Here is a 14,255-nt window from a genome sequence, read left to right as displayed (position 1 = left end):
AATATTTTTAATGAATTGCAAATTTATAGAGTATTTACAGTACAGAGGCTTCAGCACCTTAATGCACTGCAATCAAAAACAAACAGAAGAAAATCCTTGACAGGCTTTATCTAGGTAAATTCATATGCATATTCTCACCTTGGTAAAACTGATCTAACTATTAAATCATTAAAAAAAAAATCAACCTAGAATAAGACATATAATGTATTCTAACACTTGTTTAATTTTGTATCTGGTTTTAATAAATGCTGTTGTACATAGTGAACACCTTACAGTATTTGTATATTGCAAAACTTAAAATTAAGCCAACAGATCAATATTAAATACAGCCACAGCAGTATGGATATCCTGATATGTATTCACAGGTTTTCATACCCAGCATCAGAAAAGAAGGCAGTAAAGTGCAAGTTTATACATGTATTGTGCTCACATTCTAAACTTCACAAGCAAAACTCCATTTCTATATTAGTTTACATTATCGTACTTATTGTGCAGTAATTAATGGAGGATTGCATTTCTTAGTTTGACAGATTTTTATTGATAAATACAATTGAATAAGATTGTGTATTTAATATTCCTCTCAGACTGCAAAATTTGTATTATCTCTGCCATGCACCAGCAATCAAAAATAGAAAGGTTTCTATCATGGAATCATGAATCTACAGCTCAAGGTCTATACAGATTTATATAAGATTCTGAAGTGTTAATAAATGTGCATGAATAAAAATACATGTATTTATTTTGCGTGCATCAATCAAAATGTCCCCCTGAAAAAGCATCACTAGTCAAATATGTCACTTGAAAGGATATTTCACATTTTCACCTGATAAACCTCAAAGTTATTCAGAAAACTTAAACAAATTTACTTTCAGTGAATAACATCTTTACAATTGAGGGAATCACTAGTAGAATGTCCTTTAATAATCTTCATATACCTACAAATTATTAGCTGCTGACTCACCTCAGGATGTTCTCGTAACACCAACAGACAGGTCAGATCAAACAAAGCTCTATTTAAATTGCAGAATACTACACTGTACCTTACATGCAACCCCTTTTAAGTTGCTTCAATGATTTGCCAGCTATGATTACATTTGGAAATCTGAAAAATAAGAAGATGCTGGAAATATTCCACAGGTCTGGCAACAACTGTGATGATGGAGATGCAATTAACTTTCAAATGAAATATGACTCAGAATGCTAGTACAAAAATGACGGTAAAGACAGATCTACAATCTCCAAACATATAACTTTCCTATTTTTCTTTTGCAAAATTACTAATAATTCTAATGGCGCTTGCTGCAAGGCCAAATATTTCTGCATCTTTCACACTATTAGCATTGAGGAGAAAGTGAGGACTGCAGATGTTGGAGATCAGAGTCGAGAGTGTGGTGCTGGAAAAGCACAGCAGGTCAGGCAACATCCAAGGAGAAGAATCGACATTTCGGGCATAAGGTCTTCATGTTCCTGATGAAGGGCTTATGCCCGAAACATCAATTCTCCTGCTCCTCGGATGCTGCCTGACACTACTGTCCTTTTCCAGCACCACACTCTCAACACTATTAGTGGCTATTATCACAACCACCAGAACAAAGGAGAGAATTCAGTGGTTGGCCCCTTAATTAAATGATGCTAGTTACAATATCTAAGAGAATGGGGTGGAAACTTACATGGGTCTGAGCATTATGGGCTATGACGAGATTTGTGCTATAATTGGTCAAGATGCACAGTAAAGCTGATCTCAATGTCAGGAGTATCTTGCGCCATCATTTATGCTTTTGACAAGCAGCAAGTGGAGATTTTCATTAGGCAGTGGCGAGTTGCCAATTAAGGGGGATTATTGCTTGTAACAGACAACTCATCATTGATATTTAACCTTATATCTTATCAAATATGTCAAACAAGTAAGACGAGAGAGCTTGACATGGAAGTCAAAGTGAGTGCTCGGTGAATTCAGCTCCCTGCTTGTTTAGAGGACCTACATGTTGGTTAATGGGCACCAACATCTCAGGGCAAGCGCTGGCGACTCACACCCCAAGTCCACAAACATTGGCATCTGATAGTGCCAGTTTTGAAGAACCCTTATGGTATATCTCCAGCCCATTTGCAAGGCCACTTCTGCATTTTAATGCTGCACCTCAGGGTTGCACCAACAACTACCACTCTAATGCTGCTGCAAGGACACTGTGTGCTCAGGAGGAGACACTCAGTTCATGGAGAGGACCAGGCTGCATCCTGAGATTCTTCACTCGCTATCATAGTGCTCACTCACTCAATGCTTCCCTGGATACTGACAGCATCTGTAGCTTGCATTGTTTTCTTTGGCTGCAGAGATACCAGACTTTTATTACATTACCTTGCCTCACTGTTCAGCATAGGCACAAATGCAGGAAGCTTGTCATAGTTGTAGCAGGCCTCAGTCAATTCAAGCCTTCACTCAGGGTTTTCTGCACAGTAGGTCAAGGGCAGCCTCCAATACCAGTCCAAAGACTTGGACATGATCACTCAGCCACTTGGACAAGCAGATTCAGGATCTTCTTCACTTTAAAGGGCAAGGAGCTGAATATCGGGCAGCCCACCATCCTTCCCGACTCTTTACGTCCCGTTGGAGTGTTCTCTTTCTGGAAAGAGAGGTCAGTTTTATGGAAGATGAAAGTATTTGGCACAGCAATAACAGATGCAAATGGAGACAGTGGATAAGGATTGCAGAGCTTTGTGATCGCATGGGTTGGGTAGGTGAGAGCAAATAAAGGAAGACGTTTCAGGGAATAGTGAGTGGCAGAACATGAGCCTCAGTGGGAAGTGAATACAAGATGATGGCACTTATGCTGGCAGAGTAGAGAGGGTAATTGTCCTTCTTCCTACAGTTCTGGGCATTTCTCCAGATGGCTGAGATTGTTTTAAACTTGTGGCAACCTCAGACCAGACTGGCATGGTGTGGTGTCATAGCCTTTATTGCTGTTCCTGGGAGAGTTCTACTTCTGCACCACTGCGTCCAACAAAACCTCTAGGTCTCAGTCTGTGGAGCAACAATGTCACTGTCTGCCACATCTGGGGTAATGTTAGTAATCATGTAGGGCAGCTCTGGATTGACAGTGCTTGTCCAGGTACACAAAGCCCTTTTAAAGATGCGTAAAGGTTGCCGGTAAATTCTAGGATATCCATTAAGTGGTGATTTATTTTGGGAATTGCATTTAATAAAATGGGATTAGAATCAGACAAAAACAACGTCAAGGAGCGGATAGATAGTTATGAGGTTAATTTGGTCAGATACAATGAAAAAAACATGGTAGGCCTTGTGGCAACAAACCCTCTGAAAAACCTGATACAATTCAGACTTTGTCAAAAGGATGTAAGATTCAATCCAATGTTGCTGTTCCATTTTGAGAATTTCATCGCTGTTTAATGGTAAACTACACAAATTGACACCAAGGACTAAAATAGTGTGGATGTGAAAAGATTAAACAAAAACAGAAAATACTGGAAATTCTGAGCAGGTCATGAGCCAGAGGTTAGTTTTTATATTAGAAACCATCAAACATTTTAAAGTGGGTATTTTAAATCTGGGTAAAAGGTTGAGATAGAAAAGTAATTGTTACAGTTAAGGTAAGGAATTAATTACTTTCTCATTGACCTAGGAATTTGCATGTCATTGATTTCAAAATCAATTTATGCAACTAAAATCTTACAAGTTTAAAGCAGCACAGTTATACCTTAGCAACAGAATAAGATACAGTGTATAATATGCAGTAGCTAGCAAAGATCCATAAAACATTTGTGGCGAATTTAGTATCTTGATTGTAAAAGTACTTACTTCCTATCTGAATAATAGTTTATACTTCCTATCCAATTTGTTTCATGCCTCCTCCTCTTCTCATTGCATTAATTCAGGACATACATATCCTTTTCCATATCCTCCTCCTTCTCAGCCTCCCTTTTCTCCATGCCATCTGTTTCTATTCTTTCAGGTTCACCCCCTATCCATTGTTCCCTTTTCTTTCCAAGTTACTCATCTTCCCTCCTCTTCCATGCTGCCACTTCCACCAGTGCTGGCCAAACTCATCCCTCAGATGCTGTCATCTTTTCTCCCACTTGCCTACTGCCATCACTATCCCGTTGGTCTTCTCTACATTGCTAACCTCACCTCCGATGCCATTGTCTTCATTCCAGTGTCATCTTCCATACAATATACCTGATCCCTGTGCTATTCTCCTCTCACCATCTTTTTAAATTCTGTTTCCCATTCTCATGTTGCCTTCTCATGAGATTTCCCCAAAATCATGCTGTCCTCCCTCCCATGCCCCTTTCCTCTTGTTCTGCATTTCTCTGCTGCTTCCCCGTGTTCCTCCTCTTGTTTCATGGATGCATAGACATTAACAGCACAAAATAAGGCCATTCAGCCAGTGTATTTGCACTGGTCAACAAAGATCTGACTATACCAATCCCATTTTCCAACTCAGCCCATAGTCCTGCAGGCCATGGCAACACAAGTGAATATCTATGTTTTGCTTAAGTATTACAACTTTCTGACTCAACCACTCTTTCAGGCAATTTCAGAGTTCCAGACTCCGTCTACTTTCTGTGTGGAAGCATTTCTTCTCAACTCTGCCCTTAGCTTTCCATCTCTTACCTTAAATCGATACCCCTAGTTTTTGACTACTCGACTATTGGAAAAAGTGCCTTCCTTTCCACCCTATTCATGTCCTCCTCATCTTATCATCAGTTTCTGTCTCAACATTTGCTGCTCCAAGGTAAACAACACTAATCCATCTTTCCTCATGTTCAGACCTTCCAGCACCGTAGTGAATTTCCTCTCTAGTACAATCATATCCTTTCTGTAATGCAGGAACCAAAACTGCGCACAGTACTCCAGTTCTGGCTTAAACCACATTTTATACAGTTCCAGCATAAAATTTCTAATCTTGTATTCCGCGCCTCAACTAATAAAGGCAAATATCCCATATGCCTTCTTAACCACCTTAGCATCTAGCCCTGTTACCTTCAGGGACCTGTGGATATGTACGCCAAGGTCCCTCTGATCTTCTGGACTTTCCATGCTCCTACCATTCGTAGTATAATCCTTTACCTTGTTAATCTTCCACAAGTACATTATCTCACACTTTTTAAGGTTGAATTCCATTTGCTAGAGCTCTACCCGCCTGATCAGTCCATTCCTATCCTTCTGCAGTTTATGGCTATTCTCTTCACTGTTTTCCACGCTAACAATTTTCATGTCATCCTTGAATTTCTTGATAATACCGCTACATTTAAATTGAAATTGTTAACATACATCATAAACAGCAAAGGTGCCAGCCTTGAGCCCCCCATCACCTTCTGCTTCCTACCTCTCACCCAATTTAAATCTAACATGCCACTTTGCGTTGGATCCCACGTGCTCTTACTTTCTTGACCAGCCTGTCATGAAAGATTCAATCAAAGACCTTGGTAAGGATTATGAAGACGACATCAAATACATTACACTGTCTTTACACATTGACATTTCCCTTCTCCCTAAGCTGTTTGGACTGAATTAAAATAGAAATAAAACTTTTATTACTGAATCTGATGTATTCTTATATTAGTGTTCTTGTAACAATTTCTTAACTCTTCTACAGAAACTATTGATAATAAACAACCTTCTCTAGTCTCAAAGGAAATTATATTAGGTCAAGTTAGATATCCTACCTAAACTAACATTTATAGAATAAATCCAGAACTTCAACATTATTATGCAAATACTTACTTTTACTGCAAAAATAAATTACTTTAGTATAGGATAGCCAATAAATCAACTAATTTATATAAAAAAGACATTGCTGGAAAACCTCAGCAGCTTTGGAAGTACCTGTGGACAGAAGTCAGAGTTAATGTTTCAGGTCCAGTGACCCTTCTTCAGAAGTAATTTTCATAGTTGGCGCACCTATTCCAGAATGTTGGGAGACTGGATGTATAACTCAAGATGCATGTCAGGACTCTGCAACAGTACCAACATGCTGATCTCCATAGGATTTGTACAGGAATTTTGGATATCAGATAGAAAATTCCTCTGCTCTGTGGAATTCTCTAACTAACTTAGAATTGGACACTGGACAGTTCCATGATACTAACTTGGATAGTTACCTAGGATATGTTAAAATAGAATAGAACCTCGTCGAACTTCTAGCTAATGACAGGATTGACCTACTTACTCATACTGACTCCCTGATGTCTTTTTTGACCCCATGTCAAACTTCTTGACCAAACCTGACAATCTCCTCACCACCCTCCAACACCCCAAATGCATCTAATCCTTTCTGACACTCTGACAAACCCACCAAACATTCACCCTGCTATTCTCCTGACCTGATCTGACTGACCCTGACCTCTTGACCAACTTTCCATGACAATATCCAACTACATTCACTCCTGGACACATAACTAGACTCACTGAGCAGACATGGTTATCCTCAACTACCCCACCTGACTAGTCCCTGACTTGGCTCCTTCTCTGGACTTGACCAGACTGTCTCCTGACCCTCACCATTTTCTCATCTCACCAAAATGCCACCCTACTCACTTAACATCTCCCCCAACTGCTATCCCACCATCGTACCCAATCATTCTTTCATCACTCACCCATTCACTAACATGTACAAGGGACATTTAAAATTCCATACTGCAACTAAACCATCAAAAAGAGGGTCTTTGTTTTGTCATTCCCCCCACTCCCCAAACTCTATTACAGTAAAATGGAACTCTCTGAGGAGTGCTATGCTCTGCATTCCTGGAGAAGACATGTTTGGAAGATCTAGCAAGAAATGCTGAGAAACATCGATTCAGAGAAAAGTTTGAGCAGCATTCTGATTAAGATTGCTGCTGTTTGGAAGGGCATGGTTTCTAAGGTGAGAAAAGTATTTAACCTGATAATATTCTGCATTTGTGCCATTACATTTTAAATAACAATGAATGTGCTACCACATTATATAATATCTGGAGATAACAGCACTTCCACAATTGCTCATTCTCAAAATTACTACAGGGTGGATAAGGATTTGCAATCTTCTGTTGAAATTAAAGCTAACTAGCATTCAATTAACTGTAGAGATTGGAAAGGTGTTAACTGGTTCTGTACTAAATGTACTTCAAGAAAGAAGTGCTCAAGTTAGATGCACATGTATCACAGCCACACATATTGAATATGCTAATAACAAATATCATCACTGTCTATCATCCTTAAAAGCAAGTTAACTCATCAAATTTATATAATAAGCAGAGGAGAATGAAACTTTAGAACAAAAACCCGCTTGCTATGTAACAAGGGTTAAAGCATCACTTTATCACTGACAGGTTTTAATCTTTATCTAGTAAATGGAGCAGATGGCTATTACAGGCTCAGAAAAATATCATTCTGAAGAGGCCAGTGAAATCTATAATGTTTCCAATAGAAACAACATTCCTCCACAAGGTTATAAGATGAAAGTAAACAGGAGTCACTTTTTAATTTCAGGTTTTACAATTATGAGATTTATAGATTATTATATTTTGGGATTGTGGCTTTAAATTTAGGGTAAATAAAGGAGGATGTCAAATGACCTGTTCTGAAATCTACCTCACAACTTGAGTGATTCGATGGTTAGAGATCAAGGGAAATTTAGAACTGTTTTTGCTAGGATGGTAGTGTAACGTATTTACTATTGGAGATAATAAGACCATAAGACATAGGAGTGGAAGTAAGGCCATTCGGCCCATCGAGTCCACTCCGCCATTCAATCATGGCTGATGCGCATTTCAGCTCCACTTGCCAGCGTTCTCCCCGTAGCCCTTAATTCCTCTAGACAACAAGAACCTATCAATCTCGGCCTTGAAGACATTTAGCGTCCCGGCTTCCACTGCACTCCATGGCAATGAATTCCACAGGCCCACCACTCTCTGGCTGAAGAAATGTCTCCGCATTTCCGTTCTGAAATGACCCCCTCTAATTCTAAGGCTGTGTCCACGGGTCCTAGTCTCCTCGCCTAACAGAAACAATTTTCTAGCATCCACCTTTTCAAAGCCATGTATTATTTTGTACGTCTCTATTAGATCTCCCCTTAATCTTCTAAACTCCAACGAATACAATCCCAGTATCCTCAGCCGTTCCTCATATGCTAGACCTGTCATTCCAGGGATCATCCGTGTGAATCTCCGCTGGACACGTTCCAGTGCCAGTATGTCCTTCCTGAGGTGTGGGGACCAAAACTGGACACAGTACTCCAAATGGGGCCTAACCAGAGCTTTATAAAGTCTTAGTAGTACATCTCTGCTTTTATATTCCAACCCTCTTGAGATAAGAGACAACATTGCATTCGCTTTCTTAATCACAGACTCAACCTGCATGTTTACCTTTAGAGAATCCTCGACTAGCACTCCCAGATCCCTTTGTGCTTTGGCTTTATTAAGTTTCTCACCATTTAGAAAGTAGTCCATTCCTATATTCTTTTTGCCAAAGTGCAAGACCTCGCACTTGCTCACGTTAAATTCCATCAGCCATTTCCTGGACCACTCTCCCAACCTGTCTAGATCCTTCTGTAGCCTCCCCACTTCCTCAGTACTACCTGCCTGTCCACCTAACTTTGTATCATCGGCAAACTTCGCGAGAATGCCCCCGGTTCCCTCATCCAAATCATTAATATATAATGCGAACAGCTGTGGCCCCAGCACCGAACCCTGCGGGACACCGCTCGTCTAGACTATAGGTCTCCCAAAATACCAGGAAGATGTAAAAGCTACAGAGTTGTAACACTTGTGCCATAAACTGTTTAGATCTGAGATGAAAATGAATCGGGACCAAAGTTGCTAATTAGCAATTCATCATGGATACACGATTATTATGTTGCACATTGCCACAGGGAAAAGGGAGCTATTATTGAGATTACAAGTTTCCCTACATGTCAATCAATAACAGAGCATGGTCAGGGGACATCAATCATTGGAACAAGTTTTACTACTGATGTTTGATTAAGGAACTCTCCAAAAACAGATAGTACTTGGCAAAGTGGGAATATTGAAACCCGAAGGAAACTGGCAGCAATTCTGGATTGTTTTTGGAAAGACTAACTCAATAGAAAGTATGAATTGTTTGTACTTTAAGGCATCATTTTGCCTAAAAAATGTTTAGCTAGTCATGCTTTTAGCTATTTATTACAGTAAGAATATATTAAAATGTGAGATCTTTCAGTTATCAACTAAAAATTATCAGAAGTCATATGTCTGTAAGAGGATTATAACACATATTGTCAATTATTACAATTCCAAACCCATTTCATTTGAAAAATAATTTTCAGGCTGAGTACCTTTGTACACATGGTATTATGAGAGAAGAAAAAAGCTATAAACTATTTTTGACATATGATGGATGAATCAGTGTTTGCTTTCTATCTTAATAGACTGGACCATAAAAATTGCTAGACAGTACCAGTAATAATCATTACTTGCCTTCCACCCATGAATCTCAATTACATATTTCAAGATAGCTTAAGTTATTTAAACTCTTACATCTCAGCACATCCACATTGTGCTACAGACTGGGGAAAACCACAGGTATGTCCTGAGTTAAATGATTTCAGCTGGTCAGGTGAGAGTCAGGAAGGGAAATGTGGGGGGAGAGTGGTGATGGTGATGGCTGGACAGAGTTTCTTGCTGCTAATTGCTATCCATATTTAGTTGTGATTAAAAATGTGAACAGAGTCATGTTTAACTGTGGTGAACGTTTTCCCTATGGGTTGAGGTATAGTTCACCTATGATGTTCTTGATGGTCAAAGATGGAGATAGATGTAGTGCACCAGAAAACTATAAAACTGAGTTAACCAGAGTCACTCGTAAAGAATTTGGTGTTATTGAACTATAACCAACCAACATGTCAATGTCATTAACATAAGAGATGGGACTGATGTGAAAAAAGACCAAATTTCAGGTAACTTTTATTTACATGAAGATGATGCTCCAATGCATATTATTGTGTTTATTCTTCAAATAAACAAATGGCATATTAAGTATTTATCATTGGCTCAATCACTACTTCTAATATATAGTTCTGCCTGATGATGACTGAAGCTTGTTAATGTCACTTTTCCAATGGATGAATTATTGAGCTTTATTTTCACAGCAAGTGAATAAAGAGCAGCATGTTCTCTGTCAGTTCTAATGCTGGGTAAGCGAGGGTTCGGACTAGTACTGACAACAAGAAAACAAGATGGAGCTTAACATCCTTTCTTGTTAGTGTGATTTTTAATGACCAGATAGCCTGCTACATTTACTGATGAAATTTGAAGTGAGTGGCATAGAAGCTGCTAGAGTTTGTTCATAACTTTAATTCTAAAGTTTTTTTTAAAAACCTTGCAATAAAATAGTTTTATTGTAGGAATGTGCATTCTTAACAATGCAATACACAATGCACATTTCCTGATTTATGCTGCATTGCTGGATGCATGACTGAATACAGCTGAATATCACAATATCATAAAAACTGTACTATAAACAAGAGAAATAAAGGAAAAATACAGGTTTAAATAATTGCTTCTAATAGATGAAGGCTTAATACATGTATTACATTCCTCCATCCACTACTTTGGCAAAGCTGTTAATCTATTTGATAGTGGATGGACAAATGCTATGGAGATGTATTCAGCATTTATCTACGATTATGACCAACAGTAAGTTCTAGCCCAATGAGTGTTAATTCACAGAAAATCTGATTACATAAATGAGGAGCTCATTTTGTGCCAGTGTGGTGATCCTGTGATGCTGATTTTAAAAAAAGTGAACTTAAAAAACACAGAACATCTGCCATATGATGTAATTGACAGAAGATTCAGGAACATGATAACAACATGTCAATAATAATTATAGAACAATCAGCAACTCAAAAGTAAGGGAAAACATCCACTATGAAATTTGTTTAATAAAATGATATAAATGGATTAGGGCTAGGAGGCAGGTGGTGGCTGGTTTTTCACATTAAACGCAAATTGTTTTGAATCTGGAGTTCCAAGGGACCTGAAAAGTGCTTGCTTCAATTTTTATTTAAATAAACCACACATGATTCTAAGTATGAAATACAGGGTTATAATCAATATGAAATGCAGGTATAATAACTCTACTTCAGCAGAATTGGCTTGAAATTATTTATCCTTTACTACTGTCCTAGGAGTGAAGAGCTAACTTCCCAGTGAGTGTGCAGGAGTGAGTCCTGGAGATTTAGGTTGAGGGGAACCGCCATTCGAAAGCTGGGCTGCTACATAAAGTATGACGTTACGGATGGACGCAAAATTTGTGTCAGCTTGAGCCGTTGAGAACGCACATCACTTAAACCAATCACAGAGCAGGATTGGTTGGCATTACGACAAAACCTGCAGCCCAGATTGTCCCATCCATTGGGACTGAAGGAAGCTGCTGGCGAGCAATCAGTTACTGTGGGCAAATGAAATAAATCATAATTAATGATTACTGTGTTAATAATAATCTGATAATAACCAAATAAAAATAGTATTCACAACCAATTAAACCTGGGATTATGCTAAGAGGTTCTTTCGAATTAACATCAACTTGTCACCATCCAGGACAAAACAGCCCACTTAATTGGCACCACATCCACAAGCACAAACTCCTTTCACCACCAACGCTCAATAGCAGCAGTGTGTACAATCTAAGATGCATGCAGAAATTCATCAAATATTCTTTGGCAGCGCCTTCCAAACCCATGACTTCCACCTTGATGGGCAAGGGCAGCAGATACATGAGACCACCACTACTTGCAAGTTCCCCTCTAAGCCGCTCACCATCTGATTGGAAATATATCAACATTCCTTCACTGTTGCTGGGTCAAGATTCTGTAATTCCCTCTCGAAGGGCATTGTGGATCTTCCTACAGCATGTAGAGTAGCGTGGTTCAAGAAGACAGCTCACTACCACCATCTCAAGGCAACTGGGTATGGACAATAAATGCTAGCCAGCCAGTGAATATTAAAAAAATCAAAGTTCATTGCTTAAACATGTTCTTACCAATGGCTATACCATCATTAGTAAGGGCAATTATGAACTGGGGGGACTTTTTATTCTTTCACAGATAATGGTGTCACTGGATAGGTCAGCATATATATCCCTAATTGGCCTTGAATGGGCATTAAGTTCTGCTCTAGCAAATTACGTCTCCTTACAATGTAAGAATATAAAACAAAAGCACAACCAGTATTAATTATTCACAAGTAGGTGGTGGCGAGAATTACCTTAACAGGATAATTAAAATGTTACAGTGAAGGTGTTAACATACATGTGGCTTTTAAGAAATACCTCGTGAACTCATTGAATTTACAAGCTGTTGATCCGCAGATGTAGGTAATGATGATGCCGGCAATCTATTGGACATGCTCATACGGTTTAATAAGTGCATGTGATTGGTAGCACCGGAGCGAGACCCTTCAGGCTGATACATAGTTAAGCTCAATCTTTGGTCTGTTGTTCCACGGCCATACAGAATGTGTTTGTCTTCCTGGACTTCCAGCTGATATTCACAAAAGTTGACCAGTGCCTCAACTTGCTCACGCAGAGGTGGAGTTTTATATCTCCTCTGTGCCAAGTGAAAGATGGCCTCCATAAATGCTTGAAAACACATACCTTATAAAGTACAGCACAATAAAATATTAGATATTCCATGTTATATTTTAATATTCTTCAAAACATCACTGAAATTGCTATATATATGTAGTGTAATATATTGGACCCCCATTTATGAATACTGAAGTTCATGGAAGTTGAAGTTCAGATCACATAAATCAAATGGAATTGAGGTTTTTTTGTCCAACAACTTATTATCTTTATGCACTAGAAGTCAATTTTCTGGGTCTAGAATTCCGCAAGAATTGAGGCTGTATCTCTAGGAAACCTGCAGGAAGTGGTTGTATAGGAATGGGTAGGAGTTCTGGATCTGAGGTAAAAGGAGGATTTAACCTGCTAGAAATATTCCCAATGTAATTTTCAAAATGGAAAATGAGTCTTTCTTACAATTCAAGGAAATATTATAAACTAATACAGAGAGAGCTAAAAAACTATCATTTTAGCCCAAAACAAAAATAGAGGTTGCTGGTAAAGCTCAGCACCTATGTAGAGAAATCAGAGTTAACGTTTCAGGTCTGGTGCCCCATCCTTAGAACTGTTTTTGTTTCTGACTTGCAGCATCCACAGTTCTTTCGGTTATTATTTTAGCCAAAGTGGAAGTGGACCTTTCATCATCTGGAATTGAGTTCCCACTGTATGTGAAATTAAATGAATGTATGACAATAAGGAAGTAGCTTACCCTGATTCCTCACAAACTAAACTCTTCGTCATGCAACTTGGAAATTGATACTATAGATCACCACGTGGAGAGTATAGAAAAATGATTAAAACAAAACGTGAAACGTAACATGAAGGCATATTTGCTCTGTGTATTTTAGGTAATGAAACCATAAATGTACTAAACAGGTTATGAATTTATCATGAGGAGAGCATTCCTCATACCTTATAAACAGGAAGGTAATCATTGTTTCAGGAGAAGTCTCTGATGTCAGTCAATAACATCAAATTGTTCTTGAATTTCAAATTCCACGACCAGATTTTAATAGTTGAGAGTGTGGTTTTGGAAAAGTGCAGCAGATCAAGCAGCATTTGAGGAGCGGGAGAATTGGCATTTTGGCATCCTTGAGGAATGATGAAGGGCTTATGCCTGAAAAATCAATTCTCCTGCTCCTTGGAAGCTGCCTGACCTGCTGTGGTTTTCTAGCACCACGCTCTCGACTTTGATGTCAAGCATCTGCAGTCCTCACTTTCTCCTACCTGACTTTAATACCTTAGCTGTCCATGGACTGAAACCATTTTAAAAAGAATAAACACTGACAAAACAGTGTTAGCATTCAGCTGACTGCATAGAATAGCCAAACATTGTGAAACTGAAATGGAATAAATAAGTTCACAGAATCATTACAACTAAAAGGTGGCTACTTGGCCCATCATGCCTGCACCAACCCTTCAAACGAATATCACTACTGAGTGCCAATCTCCTGCCTTTTCTACATCCCTCCACAACATTACTATCCAAAAAACTTCAACTGAACCTGTCTCCACTACATTTCCAAGCAGTGCATTCTATACCTTAATAACTGACTGTGTGAAAAAGTTTCATCCCACATCACCCTTGCTTCATCTACACATCACTTTAAATCCATGTCCTCTTGTTCTTGTGTCTTTTACAAGTAGCTTCACT

The 14,255-nt window shown here is 38.8% G+C and overlaps 1 protein-coding gene across 5 annotated transcripts in view; it reads right to left on the bottom strand.

The window, feature by feature from the left end:
* Positions 1-216: 216 nt before the first annotated feature.
* ttll11 (tubulin tyrosine ligase-like family, member 11) overlaps positions 217-14,255 on the bottom strand; it is a 226,157-nt gene continuing 212,118 nt past the window's right edge. For 3 of the 5 annotated variants that reach the window (XM_072566444.1, XM_072566448.1, XM_072566446.1), the window contains 2 exons: positions 12,308-12,631; positions 217-11,428 (listed from right to left, as the gene is read on the bottom strand). In XM_072566444.1, coding sequence (XP_072422545.1) covers positions 11,253-11,428; positions 12,308-12,631 — 500 coding nt within the window. In that variant the 3' untranslated portion in view covers positions 217-11,252. The remainder of the gene's footprint in view (positions 11,429-12,307; positions 12,632-14,255) is intronic. The other 2 variants (XM_072566445.1, XM_072566447.1) reach the window with 2 other exon arrangements.

This window comes from Chiloscyllium punctatum, chromosome 49 (genome assembly GCF_047496795.1).
Source record: "Chiloscyllium punctatum isolate Juve2018m chromosome 49, sChiPun1.3, whole genome shotgun sequence".
Classification (NCBI taxonomy): domain Eukaryota; kingdom Metazoa; phylum Chordata; class Chondrichthyes; order Orectolobiformes; family Hemiscylliidae; genus Chiloscyllium; species Chiloscyllium punctatum.
This window is presented reverse-complemented; position numbering and strand designations above follow the sequence as displayed.